The following is a 22150-nucleotide window of genomic DNA, read 5'->3' on the forward strand; positions in this document are numbered from 1 at the left end:
CTTTCCATGGCCCTTTATTACATATAATTTTTATTGCATCATGATCTGAAAAGGATGCATTTAATATTTCTGCCTTTCTGCATTGGATTGTGAGGTTTTTATGCCCTAGTACATGGTCAATTTTTGTGTATGTGCCATGTACTGCGAGAAAAAAGTATATTCCTTTCTATCCCCATTCAGTTTTCTCCAGAGGTCTATCATACCTAACTTTTCTAATGTTCTATTCACCTCCTTAACTTCTTTCTTGTTTATTTTGTGGTTAGACTTATCTAGTGCAGAGGGGAGGTTCAGGTCCCCCACTAGTATAGTTTTGCTGTCTATTTCTTCCTGTAACTCCCTGAACTTCTCCTGTAAGAATTTGGATGCTATACCATTTGGTGCATATATGTTTAGTAATGATATTACTTCATTGTCTATGGTGCCTTTTAGCAGGATGTAGTTTCCTTCCTTATCTCTTTTGATTAGGTCTATTTTTGTTTTTGCCTTCTCTGAGATCAGGATTGCTACCCCTGCTTTTTTACTTCAGCTGAAGCATAATATATTCTGCTCCAGCCTTTTACCTTTACCCTGTATGTGTCACTCTTTTTCAAATGTGTTTCCTGTAAACAACATATTGTAGGATTATGGTTTTTAATCCATTCTGCAATCCATTTCCGTTTTATGGGAGAGTTCATCCCATTCACATTCACAGTTATGATTACTATCTGTGTCTTTTTCTCCATCCTTTTCCCCCCTATTTATGCTTTTCTTTCTCCTTTTTCCTTTCCCCCTTCACTAGTGTTTTGCTTTTGACCACCTCCTTCAGTCCCTCCCCCTTTTATTATCCCTTTCCCTTTTCTTCCCCTTTAGTCTTACTGCTTCTTCCCTCCCTTCTTTCCCCCCTCCCTTTTCTTTCCCCCTCCTTTTCTTTCCCCTTTTCCTCCTACTGCCTATAGGGCAAGTTAGATTTCTATACCTAACTGATTATGTTATGCCCTTCTTGAGCCAAATCTGATGAGAGTAAGGTTCAAACAATGCTCCCCCCCCTTCTTTCCCTCTGCTGTAATAGGATTTTGTGTCTTTTCCTGTAATGTAATTTACCCTTGTCTGCCTCCTCCTTTCTCAGTACATTTTCTAAGATCAGATTGATCCACTTATTTGGATCCATTTAACCCACTTGATTAGATTTTTTTATCATTACATCAAAGTCAACTAATATCCACCCTCTTTATGTATACTCCTTTAACATGGTGTAATAACAATACAGTTCTCAAGGGTTGCAAGTGTCATATTCCCTTGTAGGGGTTTAAACAGCCCCCCCCTTATTAACAACATATTGTATCTTTCTGTCCCATTTACCTTTTTAAGTCCTTCTTGAGTCCTGTACTTGAAGATCAAATTTTTTGTTGAGCTCTGGTCTTTTTATCAGGAAAGTTTGGAAGTCTCCTATTTCATTGAATATCCACCTCCTCCCTTGAAAAATGATGCTCATTTTTGCTGGGTAATTGATCCTTGGCTGCATTCCAAGCTCCTTTGCCTTAGAATATCATGTTCCATGCCCTGCGTCTTTTAATGTAGAAGCTGCAAGGTCCTGTGTAATCCTGACTGTGGTTCCATGATATTTAAATTGTTTCTTTCTGGCTGCTTGCAGCACCTTCTCTTTCATCTGGTAATTTTGGAATTTTGCTATTATATTCCTTGGCTTGTCAATTTGGGATCTCTTTCAGGTGGTGATCGGTGGATTCTTTCTATGGTTATTTTCCCTTCTGGTTCTAGGACTTCGGGCAGTTTTCCTTTATGATTTCCTGAAAGATATTGTCCAGGCTCTTTTTCTCATTGTGATTTTCAGGTAGTCCAATAATTTTTAAATTGTCTCTCCTGAGTCGATTTTCCAGGTCGGTTGTTTTACTGATGAGGTATTTTTTTTCATCTATTTTTTCATTTTTTTGTTTCTGTTTGACTGATTCTTGCTCTCTCAGAGACATTAGTTTCCATTTGTCCAATTCTAGTTTTTAACAGATTGTTTTCTTCTGTTAGTTTTTGTACTTCCTTCTTCAATTGGCCAATTGTGTTTTTTAGGGACTTGTTTTCTTCAGTGTATTTTTTTTCCAATTGGCCAATTGTATTTTTGAAGGACTCTTCTACCTCTCTCATTTGACTATTAAAATCCTTCTTGAGCTCTTCTAAGAAGGCTTTTTGGGCTTCAGACCAGTTCATATTCCCTTTTGTTGTTGCAGATGTGGGTTTGTTGACAATGTTGTCCTCTTCAGAATTTCTGTCTTGATCTTCACTCTTCTCATAATATGAATCTATGGTACATTTTTTTACTCATGGTGTTTCTTTATTCCCTGGCCTTTAAAGAGATTGAGCTCTCCTGCTGGGGAACAGAGGGTACTGACCCAAGCTTCTTGTGTTGGGAGCCTAGGTCTTGGTCACTGGCTTTGTGTGCTGGGGCCTCTTATGCTGGCAATTGGAGGCTGCAAGTTTCTGGCAGCTTACTGTGTTGGGCTGGAATCAGCAAGGCTGGAACTTTCAGGCAATTCTAGGTTGCCTGCTTTTCCTTTCCTTTAGCTTTCTTCAGCTCCTTTTAGATGGGTGCTGCAGGGTGTTTATCTGCCTGGGGCCCCCTGCAGTGTTGTCTCCCTGTTTCTGCTAATGCACTGGGAGATTCCTTTGTGGTAGAGTGCCAAGGCACCTGGTGGTTTTCTGAGCTGGTTTCCACCGGTTCCCTGCCCTCACTGAGGCACTCGGAGGTCCAGGTGTTGGTGTTTGCCTGCTCTACCACCTGGGCTTCAGGATTTCTTCCCAATTGGAGGCTGCAGGGCTCACAGCTCACCTGGTGTTGGGTTGGAATCAGCAAGGCGGGGCTTTAGGAAGCCTTTAGGTTGTTTTCTTCACCTCCTTTCAGATGAATGCTGCAGGGTACTTATCTGCCTGGGGCCCCTTGTAGTTCTGCCTCCCTTATTTTTGCTGAGGCACTGGGAGACCTGCTTGCTGGGCTGCTGCACTGCTGCTCCCCATCTTTCTTCTAGTTCAAGTGTTCCAGGGTCTTTTTCTGGGGTGACATTTTCTGGGTTTTCAGAGGTTGATAGGGGAGAGTGAGAGCGGCTACCTTTTCACTCCATCATCTTGGCTCCTGGAAGCAGAAGGAAGGAATTTTTTAATTAAAGCAACTCCAGTTGAACATCAGATTGACAAAGATGATGAAAGAAAGAAAAATAACAAATGTTAAAGGTACTGCAGAAAAACTGGCATTCTAATACACTATTGATGGAGTTATAAATGTTTTTTGTATATATGAGTTCTTTTTCCTTTTTCTTTATCTCTTTGGAATATAGACCCAGTCATGATATTATTGGGCAACTTTTTAGGAACATTGGGGGCATAATTCTAAATTGCTTTCCAAGATGACTTTTATGTTAGCATAAAAGAGAAAAACAACTTTGAAAGGCTTTAGAACTCTGATCCATGCAATGTTAAATCATGAGTCCAGAGGACTGAAGATGAAACATTCTGTCCACCTCCTGCCAGCAAATGATGGACTTCAAATGCAGAATTTTGCATATATTTTTGGACATGACCAATGTAGACACTTTTTTTTGGGGGGGGGGCTATGTGTATATGTAATGAGGGTTTTCTTTTTCTTTTTAAATTTTTTTCTATTAGAAGGGGGAGAGTAAGAATGAGAGACAATGTGTTGTAAAAATAAATAAATAAGTTAAAAACACATCTTTTACTGAACACAATACAATAAAAAGTATAATAAATAAAGTGCCTAAATTACCAGTATCAAAAATGAAAAAGGAGAATTCACAACAAATTAAGACAATATAAAGGAAATTGTTAGAAAATACCTTGTTCAATTATGTTTCCCAAACTGATAACTGAAAATAAAATATCTACAAAAATATTGAATACTGAGATTAACAAAACAAGTAATAAAGAATTTGAATAATCCATTCTTAGAAAAGTAAATTGAAGAATAAATATACTCCCCAATTGAGTGGAACCACAGAATTGGATGGATGTATGATGGAATTCTATCCAACATTCAAAGAATGATTTAATTCCAATATTTCTGAAACTGTTTGCACAAATAGGAAAATAACAGACCCTACCAAATTTCTTCTGTAACACAAATATGGTATTGATACCAAAACCAGGGAAAGAAAAAGCAAAGAAAGAAAAAAAAACACAAACCAATATCCCCAATAAATATCAACATAAAATTTTGGCAAAGAGGCAAGTCACGTATTTTTAAAATATAATTATTATCAGATTGGATTTATACCAGGAATGGAGGGTTGATTCTATTTTAGAAAAACTAAAAGTTTATAGACCATTTCAATAGCAAAAATAATCTCACAATTTTGTAAAAAAGATGCAATAAAAATTTCTGATAAAATACAACTTCCATTTCTATTAAAAAAAACCCTAAAGGCCTTAAGAATAAATCGGCCTCTTTAATATTATAAATACTATTTAAAATCAAGAACTAGAATTATTGTAAATGGATTAATGCTAGAGGCCTTTATAACAAGATCAGGGTAAAGCAAAGATTTCCACTACCATCACTATTATTTAATATAATTCTAGAAGTGCTAGCTATATTAACAAGCCAAGAAAAATGAAGTAATAAGCATAACAAAAGAGCAAACAAAATTATCACTTTTTGCAGGTGATATAGTGAACATAGAGAATCCTAAAAATACATTGAAAAATTATTTGAAAAAGTAATTTTAGAAAAGTACAGGAAATAAATAAGCCTGTGTTCATAACCAGCTTTTCTGTATATTGCCAACAAAACCCAGCAGGAAGAGATAAAAGAGAAATTCTATTCCAAGTAAAGACAAAATGTATAAAATATTTGAGAGTTCATGTGACATGGCAACAGAATTATTACACACACACACACACACACACACACACACACATACACACACACAGATACAACTACAAATCACTTTTACAGAAATAAAGGCAGACAAATATTTAGATATTAATTGTTCTTTGATTGGGTTTGCTAATATACTAACAGTGGTAATACTATCCATGTTAATTTACTTATTCAATGCCATACCAAACAAACAAAAAACCCTACCAAAGAGCAGAGATCTGGAAAAATAGAGAGAGAGCTAGAAAAACAAGAAGAATAATAACAATTCATCTGGAGTAGCAAAAGGTTTAGAATCTCAAAGGAAAATCATGAAAAAAAAATTGGGAAAGCAGAGATCTTAGCAGTACTAGATCTCAAGCTATACTATCTAGCAGTAGCATAATACTAAATTTCACCTGATGGTAATAGAAAAGTTAATCAGTAGAACGAATTAAATGTGCAACATACAGAAACCAATTAACATGATAGCATAGTATTTGGTAAACCCAAGAATAACAGTTCCTGGGGGGAAAAAATCTCATTTTTTAAAAATAAAAACTTCTGGAAAAACTGGAAAGCTATCTGACAGAAGTCAGATTTAGATAGACTTCTCATATCATATATCACAATAAACTCCAAATAGATGCATGACCTAGGTAGAAGAGAGCGCATCATGAAGAAATTAGAATATCAGGAAAGGAATCTCACCTTTCATAGCTAAGGAGTTCCACATATAGCAGAAGAGATCTTGACCAAATAAGGGATAGTGAGGATCAAAAGAAATAAAGGATAATAATGATTATGCAAAATTGAAGACTTATGTACAAACAAAATCAGTGCATTTAAAATTAGAAGGGAAACAAGGGAAAATCTTTACATCAGATTTCTCTGATAAATATCTGATATACAAGACATATAGGAACTGATTCAGATATATGAAAATAAGAACTATTCCCAACTATTATTGTTGTTGTTTGCCATTTGTGCTCAGAGAGGACCAAAATGACATCATGATATAGGGTCTATCTATATTGTGTCTGATTGTGGCTGATCATACCAATATGAGCTCAGAAGACTCTATGACAGTTCAGGCACAAATATTCTGTTTGACCATTTGGGAGGGAGGTGTCTCTAAATTTGTGCATCTCATGTTTCTTTTGAGCTACTGCAATTCTGTTTTGCTCATAGAGCACAGTGCCTTCTTTGATGTAGGCATGCCATGCTGGGTGGTCCTGTGCCAGTGTGTGCCATGTTTCACAAGTGATAACAGAGTTCTTCAGAGAGGCCTTGAGAGTATCCTTATATAGCTTTGGCTAACCACCATGTGAGTGCCTGCCTTATGTGAGTTCTCTGTAAAATAGTCTTTTAGGCAAATGTTTGTTTGGCATTCAAACAGTGTGGCCAGTCCATTGGAGTTGTGATCTCTGTAATAGAGTTTGAATGCTTGGCAGTTCAGTTCAAGAAAGGACCTCAGTGTCCGGTACGTTATCTTGCCAGGTGATTTTCAGAATCTTCCTAAGACAATTCAAATGGAAGTTCAACTTTCTGCCATGGCACTGGTAGACTGTTCAGATTTCATGGGCATAAAATAGTGAGGTCAGTGCAATGTCTCTGTAGACCTTCATTTTGGTAGACTGCCTAATAACCTCTTTTCTCCCACACATTCTTTTGGAGTTTCCCAAATGTTGAGCTAGCTCTGGCAATGTGATTGTCAACCTCATTATCTGGGTGTACATACCTGGAAAGTATACTGCCAAGGTAAGTGAACTTATCCACAGCATTCAGAATTTCTCCATTTGCCATAACCAATGGTCCCACATATGGATGGTGCGGTGCTGCCTGGTGGAGAACCTCTGTTTTCTTAGTGTTCATTGTTAGGCCAAAATTAGCACAAGCAGCAGAGAATCGATCCATACTTTGTCCGTTAAGTACACAATCATCTGCATGCAAAAAGTCCCACACCAACTCTCCCTCCGCTTTAGACTGGATAAATGGACAAAGATATGAAGAAGCACAAAAGCAAGCTATCAACAACTAAAGGGAAAAAAACACTTTAAATTATTAGTAATAAGGGAAATAGAAATTAAAATAACTCTGAGGTTCTACCTCATATCTATCAGCATGGCAGTGACAGTTGGAAAAGAGACAGTTGGAAGTGTTGTGAAAAGGCAGCCTACACTGTTGGTGGAGCTATGGATTTCTCTAGCCATTCTGAAAAATATTTTGAAACTATAGCCAAAAAGTCATTAAAATGTTCATTCTGTTTGACCAAATGTATTATCACTGCTCATGACATACCTCAATGAAGTAAAAGAGGGAAAGAACCCAAAAGAACTGGAAATTAAAGGGGTGCCCATCAACGAGGAAAGGACTGAACAATTTTTGGTGTATTAATCTAATAGAAAACTATTATTCTATAAAGAATGTTAAAAAAAAAAGATGGTTTCAAAGAACCCTGGGAAGATTTTTGTGGACTAATATAGAGTGAAATAAGGAGAAGCAGAACAGTTTATATAACAACAACATTGTAAAAACAAACAACTTTGAAAGACTTAAGAACTCTGATCAGTATCATAATGAATTATGTCATAATGAATTACTGGTACAGCATGCAATAAAAGTGCATGCTACCTACCTTTTGACTGAGTGATACTGCATTCAAGATGTAGAGTAAGATATAGTTTTAGAAATGGTCAGTATAGAAATTAATCTTGCTTAACTGCATATTTTATGAAGGTTTTTTTCTTTTTCTTTCAGTGGAGGAATAGAAAATAACTTTGTTAATTGAAAAAAATTACAAATAAAAATAATAATGAAATATTGTGCTATAAAGAATGACCAAAGTGACAAATTCAGAGAAACCTGAGAACACTTATATGGACTGATGAAGTGAGCAGAAAAAGGAGAACAATTTATCATTGTTGTCATTGTTCAGTTGTTCATGTCTGACTGTTCTTGACCTTATGAACCATAGCACAGCCAGGTCCTTCTGTCTTCCACTATCACCTCAGATCTGTCCAAGCTCATATTCATTGCTTCCATGACACTATCTATCCATTTCATCCTCTGCCATCCCCTTCTCCTTTGCCTTCAGTCTCTTTCAACACCAGGGTCTTTTCCAATGAGTCTCATCTCACTATGTAGCCAAAGCATTTCAGCTTCAGTGTTTGTCCTTCTGAAGAATAGCTTGAATTAATTTCTTTAAGTATTGACTGATTTGATCTCTTTGGTGTCCAAGAGACTCTTAAGTCTTCTCCAGCACTGTAATTTGAAAGTGTCAATTCTGAAGCACTCAGCTTTCCTTATAGTCCAACTCAGATCCATATGTTACCATTGGAAAAATGACTTTTGTCTGAAAGGTGATGTGTCTGCTTTTTAGTATGCTGTCCAGATTTGCCATAGCTTTCCTTCCAAGGAGCAAGTGTCTTTTAATTTCATGGCTACAGTTGCCATTTGCAGTGATCTTTGAGTTTAAGAGTATAAAATCTGACACTGCTTCCATTTCTTCTCCCTCTATTTGCCAGAAAGTGGTGTGACCAGTTTTTTTTTAAATGTAAAGCTTCAAGCCAGCTTTTACGCTTTACTCTTTCATTCTCATCAAGAGGCTTCTTAATTCTTCTTCACTTTCTGCGTATCTGAGATTGTTAATATTTTTCCTGACAACCTTAAATTCTGGTTATTTGAGTCATCGAGCCTGGCATTTTACATGATGTACTCTTCAAATAAGTTAAATACATAAGGTGACAATATGCAGCCTTGTTATAGTACTTTCCCAAACTTAAACCAATCAATTGTTCCATGTTCAGTTCTAATTGTTGCTTCTTGACCTGCATACAAATTCCTCAGGAAACAGATAAAATGATCTGGTACTCCCATCTTTTTTGAGGACTTGCTATATTTTGTTGTGATCACACTATCAAAGGCTTTAGTGTAGTCAGTGAAGCAGAAGTAGACATTTATCTGGAACTCCCTGGATTTCTCCATAATCCAGCAAATGTTGGCAATTTGGTCTCTGCCTCTTTGAAAACCAGCCTGCTCTTCTGATAATTCTCAGTTCACATATTGCTAAAGCCCAGCTTGCAGAATCTTAAGCATAACCTTGCTGGCATGTGAAATGAGCAGGATTGTTCAGTAACTTGAATATTCTTTGGTATTGCCCTTCTTTAGGATTGGGACGTAAACTGATTTTTTTTCCATTCTAGTGGCCACTGTTGAGTTTTCCAAATATTCTGGCATATTGAGTGCAACACTTTTAACAGCATCATCCCTTAGGATTTTAACTAGCTCAGCTGGAATTCTGTCACCTTCACTAGCCTTATTGTTAGCAATGCTTCCTAAGGCCCACTTGACTTCATTCTCTGCGTCGTCTGGTGCTAAATCAGTAACCACACCATCGTGGTTATGGGTGGTGTTAAGATGTTTCTTGTATAGTTCTTCTATATATTCTTGCCACCTCTTAGTCTATTTCTGTTAAGTCCACCATTTTTGTCTTTTATCATGCCCATTCTTGCATGAAACATTCCCTTGAAATCTCTAATTTTCTTAAAAAGAGATTTCTTGTCTTTCCCATTCCATTATATTGTTTTCTTCTATTTCTTTGCATTGCTCATTTAAGAAAACCTTATCTCTCTTTGCTATTCTCTGGACTTTTTCATTCAGTTGGGCATATTTTTCCCTTTCTCATTTACTTTTCACTTTCCTTCTTTCCTCGACATTTGTAAAGCCTTGTCAGACAGCCATTTTGGTTTCTTGCTCTTCTTTTTCTTTAGAATATTTTTTTTTTGTGGTTGTTATTGATGCCTCCTGTATGATCTTGCAAACCTCTGTCCGTAGTTATTTGGGTACCCTATCTACCAGATCTAATCCCTTCAATCTTTTCATCACTTCCACTTCATATGTTATTTAAGTCGTACCTATATGGTCTGATAGTTTTCCTTACTTTCTTCAATTTAAGTCTGAATTTTGCAATATATAGCTCATGATCTGAGCCATAGTCAGCTCTAGGTCTTGTTTTAACTGACTCAATAGAGTTTCTTCACATTTGGCTGCAAAGTGTATCATCAGTCTGATTTTGATGTTGAACATCTGGTGATGTCCATGTGCACAGTTGCCTTTTGGGTTATTGAAAAAGAATGTTTGTTACGACCAGTCAGTTATCTTGACAAAACTCTTATTAGTCTGCTTCATTTTTGCATTCCAAGGCCAAATTTGTTTGTTATTCCAATTATTTTTTGATTTCCTACTTTAGCATTCTAATTCCCTATGATGAATGTGACATCTTTTGGGAGGGGCATCATTATTTCTAGAAGATGTTGTAGGTGTTCATAGAACTGATTACTTTGATCTTATCAGTGGTTAGAGCATAGACTTGTATTACTGTGATGTTGAATTGTTTGCTTTGAATTTGAAAGATATCATTCTGTCATTTTTGAGATAGTACCCCAGTACTACTTTTCTCACCTTTTCATTGACTATGAGGGCTACTCAATTTCTTCTAAGGAATTCTTGCCCACAGTAGTATATGTAATGATCACCTGACTTAAATCCATCCAATTCCCATCCATTTAAGTTCACCCACACCCAAGATGTTGATGTTTGGTTTTTTCATCTCCTGTGTGACCACATCCAACTTGTCTTGGTTCATAGATTTTACATTCCACGTTCCTATGAAATATTGATCTTCAGAGCATTGGACTCTCCTTTTGTCACTAGACACACCCGCAGCTAAGCTTCCTTTCACTTTTTGCCCAGCTACTTCGTTAGTACTGGAGCTACCTCTGACTGTCTTCCACTCTTCCCCAGTAGCAGGTTGGACACTTTCCAACCTGAGGACCTCATCTTCCAATGTCATCTCTTTTATCATTTTGATACTGTCCATTAGTTTTCCTTGGCAAAAATACTGAAATGGTTTGCCATTGCTTTCTCCAGTGACCTTTTGTCAGAGTTCTCCATTATGATCTTTCCATCTTGGGCAATGCTACATAGCATAGCTCGTAGTTTCTTTTCTTTTTTATTTTTATGGATGAGGCAATTGGGGTTAAGTGACTTGCCCAGGGTCACACAGCTAGTATGTGTCAAATGACTGGTCTGAGGCTGGATTTGAACTCAGTTCCTCCTCACTCCAGGCCCAGTGCTCTATCCATTGCACCACCTACCTGCCATATCATAGCTCATAGTTTCATTGATTTATACAAACCCCTCTACTACGGTAAGGCATTGATCCAGGAGGAGAGAACAATTTATACGATGACAATAATATTGTAAAGATAAACTAATTTGAAAGATGTGAGAACTATCATCAATGCAGAGATGAACCTTGACTTTATAGGACCAATGATGAAGTGTGCTACTTACCTCCAGAGGTGCTGGAAGAAAAATGTAGAATGAGACATAACATTTTTGGACATGACCAATCCTTGACTTTGTTTTGCTTGACTCTTATTTATTACAATGGTGTTTCTTCCCCCTCTATCCTTGATGGATCTGTGGGAGGAAGGGGCTGGTCACAGTATTGCAAAACAAACAAATAAATAAAAAACAAAAACAAAACCCAAAAACCTAAGAAAGAAAATAGTTATTGAAGCATTTTAAAAGGAAATTCACAAATGCTAAGAGAAGAGAGTTTCAAGTGAGACGTATATAAGCAGTCTGGCTTTGACATTCTCATGTTGAATTAATTATGTACTTAAAAAGTTGAGCTGTATGTAATAGAGATTGGTGGTTTCATGTAGTGTCTTTTTTCTATTTTTTGTTGTAGATGGAAGTGTTCATGTTTGTTGGTGTGTGTCAAGTTCAGAATAACAAAAAGAAATGTAAAATTTAAAGAAGTCATGTGATTGAAGTTTTAAAAAGTGATGGTTGCATGAATAAACAGATATATTTATATATTATTATTATTATTTTTAGATTCTTAGTCTTTTTCCTAGGACCAGGATGACTGAGACACGTAATAAAAAGGAACCTCCCATGGACGCCAGAGAGCTGCTTAGAGGGAACAGTATTAGTTGAGATATGGCTCTCTTCTTTGCCTTTCCTATCACGTACCATCACCTTTCCTCTCGCCCTGAAAGATGCCAGGGTCAAAGACGAGAAATCCTCAAATGGCTCCTGATTAAATAATTTATAAATCTTTGCTTCTTCATCAAAATACTGCTTTGTTGCCTCATTGGAGTGTTTAAAGGAAACTTTAAAGTTGTGTCAATAGAGCATGTAGGTTCTAGCATGTCCTAACAAAACTGGTGTATACCTTTTTCTCAGTTAATATATCATATGCCCTCTCCCCATTCCCCTACCCTCGGTAGAGTATAGGGTGTCCCAAAATTCTTATTGTAGTCTTAAGCTTTAATAACTTTAAACTTCACTAAGAGTTTTGGGATACCCTGTGCCACCTCCTTAAAGGCAGAGATTTTTTGTTTGTTTGTGTGATGTTTTATGGATCTAGAAAAGTGCTTTGTGTGTAGTAGATATTTATTAAGTGCTTTGTGGATTGCATTGGATATATTTTAAGAAAGTGATGAGATATACCTGCACAGGCAGTGGTGATAGATACTGAAGAAGCTGGCTTAGCAGATGTGACTTCTCCAGACATATGCCATTGGAGGTAGGACAAGGTGTCTTTCTAAATTGCTCCTGCCACTACCTCAATCTCACTTTGATAGTGTCTGCAGGCTCTTCTAATCTACTTCATTCATGTTTTGCATTCTGCCTGTTTGCTCTTTTTTTGACCCAAACAATATGTTTGCTGGGGATCTGGGAGGGAATACTAGGCTGGAAGCTTGACTAGAAGTTATTTCTAATAAAGGAATACACGTAGCTCATCTCTATTCATAGTACGTATCACACAGAAAGCAGTAGCTCTGTTACCTGAATTTTTATAGCATAGTACTAATTGAAAATAGGTAAAAATTCTGGAGACACCTCATTATGTATATTTCTAAAACTGTCAAAATATGTGGTTTCCTTTTTACTAGTCATATAAATGGTTCCTGAAAACACCTGAAGTGCCCGTCTTTTTCTAAATGGTTAAATATGCAATTTGTTTTAAATACTAATCTTGAACGATTAAATAATTTGCACATTTCAGTACCATGAATTGAGGGCTAATAGAAGTACATTTTTGCAGTGAAATTATATCTTTTATGTACATTCTAAATATCCCAGGATGGTTCTAATTTTGCAGCTTTATTATTTCAATGTAATGTACCAAGTAATTTGAAAACATTACAACCAACTAATTTAAAATCATGTTACAAGGGGAGAAAAGAGGAAAATTATTTTAGTTAGAACAACAGCAACTAACAGAAACATCTATATTAGTTAGCGAAGAGATGTTTGGTGATCCATTGTAGCATTCACAGATTTTATACCCAGCTTGACCTATGACTTTCTTTGTGGTCTTAAGAAAGACACTATTGTCAGTTCTCTAAAACATGCCATAATCACCAACAGGTCAAAGAGGATATAAACCAGTTAATCATTCTTTGGTTCTTCTTTTTCGTTCTTTTTTTTTTTAATGGGTTGTGTTTTCATATTTAGCCAGTTATGAATTCAGCTTGTATGAGTAGTAGGTCACGAGGCAATCAATATGTAAAGTAAGTAAACAGGGGATCTGTTTATCAACAACACATTGCCATGTGGGTTCCAAGTAGGAAATATGGCAAAGTCCATGGAGGGAAGGGGAAGGGAATTATGTAAGACCTACTATGTGCCGGAAACTATGCTAAGCATTTTGCAAATATCACATTTGATCCTCACAGCAACCTTGTAAAGTAGGTGCTGTTATTATCCCCATTTTACAGTTGAGGAAACTCAGGCAAGCAGCGGTTGAGTGACTTTCCCAAGGTCACACAGGTAGTAACTGCCTGAGACCAGATTTGAACTCCGGTGTTCCTGACTGCGGGTGTGGCACTATCCACTGCCTATGGATTGCAGGCATGAAGAAGATTGAATAAGGGAATACTATGAGATGTTCAAAGTGGGGCTCAATTATGAGAGCATGACAGGAGACTCCAAAGAAGCCTAAAATTATCTCTCCTTAGAAGGAAGAAAAACATCGGCCATGTGATGGTAGACCCCTGAAATCCCTACTCCACAGAGGTTAAGACTGGTGAATGACATGAGTTTAGCAGTTCTGAGTTGTAGTAGGGCTAAAGCTGATTGAGTGACTGGATTAAGTACAGGACCAATGTGGTAAACCCCTGGGAAGGGCTTGGGAAGGAGCCAGGCTGCCTAAGGAAGGGAGAAGTGGCCCCAGAATGGAGCAGGTCAAAGCTTTCATACAAAAAAAGGGAGGGGAAGAACATCACTGAGACTAACCTTGACAGAGCAAGGCTTCTTCTTCGAGGGGACTTTTTTTCTTTAATCTCCTTTGGTTCACATAGTATTGAAATTAATGCCATGAACCCTGGGTGGTTTTTTTGTTTTGTTTTGTTTGTTTGTTTAGCAAATGCCTGTTTAAACAATGAACATTTTAGGTTGGGCCTACACAAGAGAAATAATTGCTGGTGATAATCCATACAGTAATGATTGCCATGTCATCTTTCACAGAGATGTAATCCTTATTGGTTTAAAAATTACATCGAGATTGCAGAAGTATTTCCTCTGCCACATCCCCCTCCCCTCTTTCCCTCCTGCCCCTCCACCTCCCCACTGCTGTCCTCCTCAAACAATATAAAACAAAGAGCCATCAAATGACAACCAAGCAGAACCAATCAAGGAGCTTCAGAATTCCTGACATCAATGATTAAATTAATGTAAAGGCACTCCCAGAGATAACTTAGTGGCCAGGAAAAATTAGGTCTACTGTTATTATTGATGTGGTTAGCATACCTTTCTTAGCTGTCTTTGTCACCGTTTATATGCTGCATGAGCTGAGAACCACTTGTTGACTTTGTCAGAACAAATAAACAGAGTCAATGTTGTGTTCAGTGATCAGATCTACTGTAAACACATTTTGTTTGTTATGTGAAACAGCTATTTGGAGGACAGCTGTCCAGTAAAGAGACACCTCTCTATCAGCCAACTGTCCTTAGACACAAAAAATCTGGAACAATGGTTTTGAAAAAGAAAGGAAAATAAGTCAAATATGTATTTTTATCATTGGATTGTCATGATCATTACAGTTTAGCTCCAGGATGAGATATAAGTATTATAAATTATAACAATCTCAACAGTAAAATTATGGAAATGGATCTAAATGCATCTGGTCATATAATAGAAATCGCTCATATCTTCTGATATCTGATAGTGTAGGCTGCTATTTGTACCTATGCCATTTACTTTTGCTAATAATGAGTCTAGTAATTCCAGCTGAGTATCAGGCCTTACTTAATTTCAATTATTTGTGAATTTAATACTGAATATTTTACTTCTACAACTTGAAAATTATGTTGTTTTTGATGTTATTCTTCTCACATCACACGTAAACACGCAGACCTACACACATGCCACCCCCTAAAATTGAGCCATCATCTCCTCAGTAAATATTTAGAGTAGCTAGTAGCTTTTTGTTCAAAAATCTGGGTTAGTGCTCATTCAGAATGGGTTGGCATAAGTAGATATATCTGTGTTGTTGTTGTTCAATCATTTTTGACTCTTCGTGACTCCTTTTGGGGTTTTCTTGGCAGAGATACTGGAGTGGTTTTCCATTTCCTTCTCCAGTTCATTTGATAGATGAGGAAACTGAGGCAAACAGAGTTAAATGACTTGCCCAGGGTCACACAGCTAGTAAATGTCTGAGGCCAGATTTGAATTCAGGAAGATGAGTCTTCCTGACTGCAATCTTGGCACTCTACCCACTATACCACCTAGCTGCCCTAGATTGTCTTTGGTCAACCTTTATTGTTCTGGAGGGCCAATAGAAAATCATCAAAATGTTTAAGTCCTCCAGGTGATTACACAGCTAGGGTCCCTTTATTTTCCTGTTTTTAGTATCTCTAAAGCTGTCGTTCCAGCTTCATTGTTTTTTTTCTCCCTGCTTTCTTTGCCCCCTAATGTTTTAAGAATTCTTTCAATATGAAACCCTGGACTCTTGTGGCAACAGAAAAACAAAGATGCATCATCCTCCTCCCAATACCAGCTAAAGGTACATTTCCAATCTCCTCCTCTTTATTAGTTAAACAAGGTTTTTAGGCTGGAATCTAACAACTCCAAGGTTTAACAGGATGCTGTGAGGTCCTCCTTATTTAAACTCTGGAAAGTGAACTTGTACCTTTTAAATAAAAAAGAAAAAGTGTGGCATGGCATAAAGAATGTTGGATTTGGAGTTAGGAAGGCTTGGGTTTACGTCTATCTCTGACACTTACCAACTGTGACCACAGACAGATCACCTAAACTCTCTGAGCTTCATTTTCCTCTTCCGCAAAATTAGGATTATAATATCTGTAGTACCTATCTTCACATGGATTTTGTGAGGGTTAAATGAGATGCTCTATGTAAAAATGCTTTGCTGATCTTAAGGCACTATATAAATGTCAGCTATCACAGTCATTAAAAAGATTTACTTTTATTTCATCCTACAGGAACTTTTATCCGACGTCATCGGATTCCGCTCCCACCCCCTAATGAGGATCAGTTTTATACAATACATGATTTCAATATCAACATAGACATTGTCCTTTATTCCCGAGTATTCAAGATTTATAACTGTGATCAATTCACAAAAAATTTTCTGAGGAAAATGGGTGTCGTGGTAAATCCCCCAGGATGTTGTCCAGCTGATCCTTATATGAAAGAGCGGAAAAAGGTGAGAGGTAACCAAGTTTTGAGTTGAATTAAAATTGAAAACCTTTTTTCCTCCACTGAATTCACAGATACAGAATATATTGTGAAAAAAAGTCCTAAACCCCGAGACAAATTAGAAAACAGTGTATTAGGTTAAATGTTACTTGAATATTGCCTCCCCTTTTGTTCATGAGGGTGCTATTTGGATGTCCTACTAAGTGCACAAAGGAGTTAAGCCACCTTATTGCCTTACAGTGAAAACCTCTGCTCCAGGGACTTACCAGTGAGCAGCTTGGAGTTGGGAAAAGTTATAGCAGCTTGTCCTTAACTTTGTGGGACAGAAAGATTCAGGATTTGGACTGGCATATCTTTTTTTTTTTCTGTTATAGGGATAGATTGGATTAACATTGGCTGGTTAAGGGATTCGTTTCCTCTACTTTCAGTTGCCAGGCCATGCTGGTTATAATGCAGTTTATGCTTGTCTGGGTTTTACTATTTCAGAGCTGAGTACCCTTTATAGATTGGACTGGTCTGGGCTTCCACAGAGACTCTGGGGGTAGAGGATTGAGTCTTCTTTTCTAACTATGGCAGGACTCAGACTGAAGGAGAAGGACACCAGCTGAAGAAGAAAAAGAAAGAAGAGTTAGAAGACCACAGTATTCAAACCATGCATTGTGATAACCCCTGGGCACCTCAGCAAACTCACATGGGTACTGGGGAATATTTTACATTTTTTATCTCTTTGATAAATGGCACTCTTAGGTATTTCTTTTGGTCTAGGGGTACTGTGAAAAAAATTACTGACTCCATTTAATAGAGAAAGTTTGTGACCCTCTGGAGAAGGAAGTTGGAAAGATAAGGGTAAAAGAAGATGAATGTGTCCTCTCAGCTTTTAACAAGTAAGTGAGAAGAAGAAAAGGTACCATTCTGTAGTCAAAGACCCTCCTGTGGGGTTTGCCTTAGCAGCCCTTCAGGGAGGTGACCTCAAGAGCTATTAGAAAGGAAGAAAATCTCCATTCCAGCAAGTAGGAAGAACAGGAAGAGTTCGCAGTATCCTGAATAGAGTGCCAACTCTAATCAGGGTTGAGAAGCTGCTTTGTTGGACTAGGGCACCTTCCATGGCATTACTTTTCCTCAGTAGTGCCTTCAAATCAGGTGGTATTTCCACAATCACAGGTCAGCTAACCACAGTCCTAAGAAATGGATGTTTCTAGTTCAGCAATTTCCTTGTGGGTTCAAGAGGTCCTGAGTCAGCTGCTGACTGTCCATTAGGAAGAGATTTCCTTAACAGTATGTTTCTTGAAGGAGAACATGACCACTAGGAGGATCATCCCATAAGCATGGTGGGGCAAGTCAGGAGATTTGGACACTATGAATTGCTTGTACTATGCAGGTCCAAGGCAAATATGAAATTTTTATTCGGTCCCACAAAATTATCTATATCTTACAAGGGGAAGTATTGTGTGTGCCTGTGAGTCTTTGGCATCTTAAGCATTTTCTGTGAAGAAAATAAAGTTATTCTGTACTTGATACTCATGTTAAACCTTGAGTACCTGTTGTCTACATTAAGACAAGATCCACACCTCAGCTTTGCTTTAGGCATTTTTCTAGAGAAACTTTATGATGAAGGCAGGGCAGGATAGAAAACCTAACCCATTTGGGATAGAACCTGGATCCTTGTAGTCCTGGAAATCCTTGTTGAGTCCTTGGGCCATGGGCCACTGAAGTCACATCATCCATGCTCAGAGTATGGGCTGGTCTCTTCCCTGTGGGAAAAGATAAAATGGGCTCAAGATTATCAGGAAGAATGTAATGTTCCTTAAAAAATGGGGGAAAGACTTCACAGTGCCTGGCACACAGTGGGTGCTTTATTAATGTTTATTGAGTGAATAGCTAAATTATAAAAGCAAAAAACAAAAAACAAAAAAGAAAATGGATCTGAAGAGGAAAAAGGGGCTGTGTCAGGAGGTTGGAGGCTAGAAGAATGACACAGAAGAGATAAAAGAACCCTAGAACACTTCCTGAAGAGGAGGGAGCTAGACACTCTGATGTGGAAACTGCTACCTTCCCCCCCCAAGAATTCATGAAAGAGAGTCATAGGCACCATTAGGCAAGAGATCATATGTAAGTATCAGAGAAGGAAGAGTTGAGTAGTGCTGTCCTCAGGCAGTGTATTTCTGAAATTAGCAACAGAAATATCTGAGTCGTATTTCCAAGTTGTGCTGAGAACTCCTACAATCAATGACTAATAACTATTTTTTGTTGATTTGTGTGGGTACAAATACTACTGCTAGAACAAATCTAGAAAGCAGTGTTAAATATGGCAAAGCCTTGGGTGAGAGAGAGTGTGAGGATGTTATGGTACGTAGGTGATATTTTCATCATTGCAAGGGCAAAAGGATTCAAAAGAAAGGTACAAGTGGGAAGCGAACAGCTTATTAATAAGATGGTCCCTGAGAACTGGATTTGGATTTCTTGGATCACAGATTAAAATATGGGTATGACAGACTCGTGGGGTATCACTGAGATTTGGGAAGATGGAATCCATGACTGGAATATGGCTCTTTATTGAAAAGAAATAGGATAGGTCAGATGTGGGGAGAGGTGGAGTGGCATTGTAGGTTCAGACTTAGATGAGGAAATCCAAGCAGGGAAGCATGGTGAAAAGCAGTGGCCAAAGAAGCAGAAGCAATATGCATCTGACCACCTGGACGCTAAAAGAAAACTGATGAAGTTTGGGAAACGTTTTTCAGGGAGGCAAATTTGAGACATAGTGGAATGAAATCCATCTGGCTGTTTCTCAGCCATGGCCTTCCATTCCCTGTATTTCTGCCTTTGTACAGGTTGTCTACCATACTTAGAATGTCCTTTCTCCTCCCTACCATCTCTTGGAGTCCCTAGATTCCTTCAGGACTTATTTTAAACTCCACATTTGACGTGTCCTCTCAGCAGCTAATGCCGTCTTCTCCAAATTACCCTGTATCTAGTTTGTATATGCCAATATATGTATATGTTATCTCCACTGGCTAGACTGAGCTTGTGAGGGATGATTCTGCTTTCTCTTTTGTTTTTGTATTCCTACTATCTCATGTGTTGCCTGACATGTAGTAGGCACTTAATAAATGCTTAGTTGATTAACTCATAATTGGAATATGGCTCTGGAAGGGTGAATTATCTTAAAGATAGATCAAAGGTGAGTGAAATGGCATTGAATATTAAGAGGATAAAATCATATGAGGAATGGCTAATAGGGTATTGGAATCAAGGATAAGTAGGGAGATAGTCAGAGAGCACCTAGTTTGTCTTTATCAGTTCAAGTAGCAAGACTCAGATGATCTGCATTTCGTGGTACTGGAATAAATGTTAAAAAATGATTTCTGAGTTACAATTAGTCATCTTGGAAAATGAAGATTCTTAAAAATTGACATCTTTTGCTTTTATATTACCTAGATTTCCCTCCATATCCCCATTTCCCCATCACAAGAGCCTGCAAAGATTTTTTTTAAAAGAAGAGAATAAACAATTCAGAGAAATTGATAAGTACCCTAAAACAAACAAACAAAAAACCAAGAAACCCAACCCTGACTTTATATACAATCTTCCACACATCTGGACACCTCTGCATTCCTCCTTGCAAGAGATCAGAGTGATATGTCTTCTCATCTCTCTTATTCTGAGACGAAACTTGTTCTTTATCATTTTGCAACATTGATTTTGACTGTCAGATTTCTTCGTAAAATTGATGAGGATCAGAGAGGTGTTGAAGGACCAGAGAAGGGCAAATGATGTTCAGATTTTCCAAAAGCTGAATATAGAGTGGAGTCTAAAAAGCATAAGCCAGCAAGCTTAAACTCAGATTCCTGGTAGAATTCTAGGATTTATTAATTATTTATTAATTTATTTAAAAATTTATTAATTATTAATTATTAATCTATTAAATATGATATGAAATATATGGTTCTTGAACATCAAAAAGGGATGTAATGATCACAAAGGGCATGTTTTCTTCAAAAACAGGTTATTTGGGACCACCATTCATTTGTTTTTTCTATTAAGCTGATAGTGCATAATTTACCCACATATACATAAAGCATTTGACAAGGTCTTTGGACCTCTAGTTATATTCTTAAAATAAGGCCAGGTAGCTATTTAGGGGACTACTCAGGGATGACGAGAGGGGATATTTGGTCAGATATGCGCTGAACTAGATGTCTTATAGGGGAATTCTTTTCCAAAAGTTAGATTCTATGATTTTTGTAAGACTGTTCTCAAGAAAACTTGATCTTGGTGAAACAAAAGGAGAATTGGTTTAATCTTTTTTAAGCACTTATTTAGTAATTTAGGGAAATTTTTAAAGCATTTAGAATGTAAATTCTATTGTTATTATACTTTGATCTCCTGTCAAGGCTTGTTCATTTATCACTACCTTTCCCACCTCCTCCCCCCCCATACACATCCCACCAGTATTATTCATCAGTGATGTGCATGCACAGATAACTCCCACAAGGCGTATTTATTTTTAATGAAAAGTATTTAATGTAAAATCTTTATGGAATCAAATTTGTGTGTATTTTTGTATGTGTGATTCATATGCTTTGCATGTATGTGTGTGTATGTGTGTGTGTGAATCCTCTGAATGAAAGAGACTAGATAAATACAAAATATTCCTGTTGCCATTTTTTTAGGGTCAATAGAGAAAACCAAATAGAAATTTAAATCCATATGAATTCCTGTCTTTTGTGTATACCTTGCCTTCATTAACTAACAGTACTTAGTGTTTGTTAGACTGTAGTGAATGTGAATTATGAAGGAGTACATAACATATGTGGAGCAATGCTCTGCTGAACAGCTTTAAAAGAAAAAAAAACTTATTTGGGGCTACGAACTAAATAAATTCTAGAAATAATCAGAAAATGTTTCAGACACTTTGCTTTCAGTTGGCAAGAATAATTTGAGTATCCACCACTTCAGAATTTAAAAAAAAAAACTTCAGTGTAGCAATTTATGGGGGAAAATGGAATTTAGTAACAGGTATTTGTATTTTTATTGATTTTTATGTATTCACTTTTCCATTGTCTGCTATCTAAAATGCAGTTAAAATTAAGCAATTTAGTTTAAACTGAAAGGTATCTATAGAATGTAATCAATAATACATTTCTGGGTGTAGTTTTGAGACCAAAAGAAATACTTTCAATCAGTAAAGAGAAGCAACATGCTATGGTGGATAGAAACTCAGCCTTGAAGCAGGAAAATCTGGGTTCAAATCCTGTCTTTGACAGATACTGGCTGGGCAAGCCACTTAATTTCTCGGTGGCTGTAAATTTCAGAGAATGTGCTGATCAGAATTGGCAGGGAGAATTTCCTCCTTGGGAATTCCCCATGCCAAGGAAATCACAAACCTGGTCCAAAAAGGCACATTAATGTTAGCTTAGTAAGTTAATATTAGTCACGTATACTGGGCATTCATATCTTCAGGAAAAAATATAACAAGGCCCTCCCAAAGAGATTATATAACTTGACTTAAATATCTTTTGATCAATTTTTTTTTATTGATACAGTAAACTTCCATTTCTC

The 22150-nt window shown here is 37.2% G+C and overlaps 1 protein-coding gene across 1 annotated transcript in view; it reads left to right on the top strand.

Moving 5' to 3' along the window:
- The window catches only part of EFHC2 (EF-hand domain containing 2), a 250745-nt gene that overhangs the window by 96825 nt on the left and 131770 nt on the right, over positions 1-22150 (top strand). The window contains exon 4 of the mRNA XM_020996051.2: positions 16375-16598. Within this exon, the coding sequence (XP_020851710.1) occupies positions 16375-16598 (224 nt within the window). The remainder of the gene's footprint in view (positions 1-16374; positions 16599-22150) is intronic.

The sequence above is a fragment of the Phascolarctos cinereus genome, unplaced genomic scaffold (assembly GCF_003287225.1).
Source record: "Phascolarctos cinereus isolate Bilbo 61053 unplaced genomic scaffold, phaCin_HiC Scaffold_726;HRSCAF=1367, whole genome shotgun sequence".
Classification (NCBI taxonomy): domain Eukaryota; kingdom Metazoa; phylum Chordata; class Mammalia; order Diprotodontia; family Phascolarctidae; genus Phascolarctos; species Phascolarctos cinereus.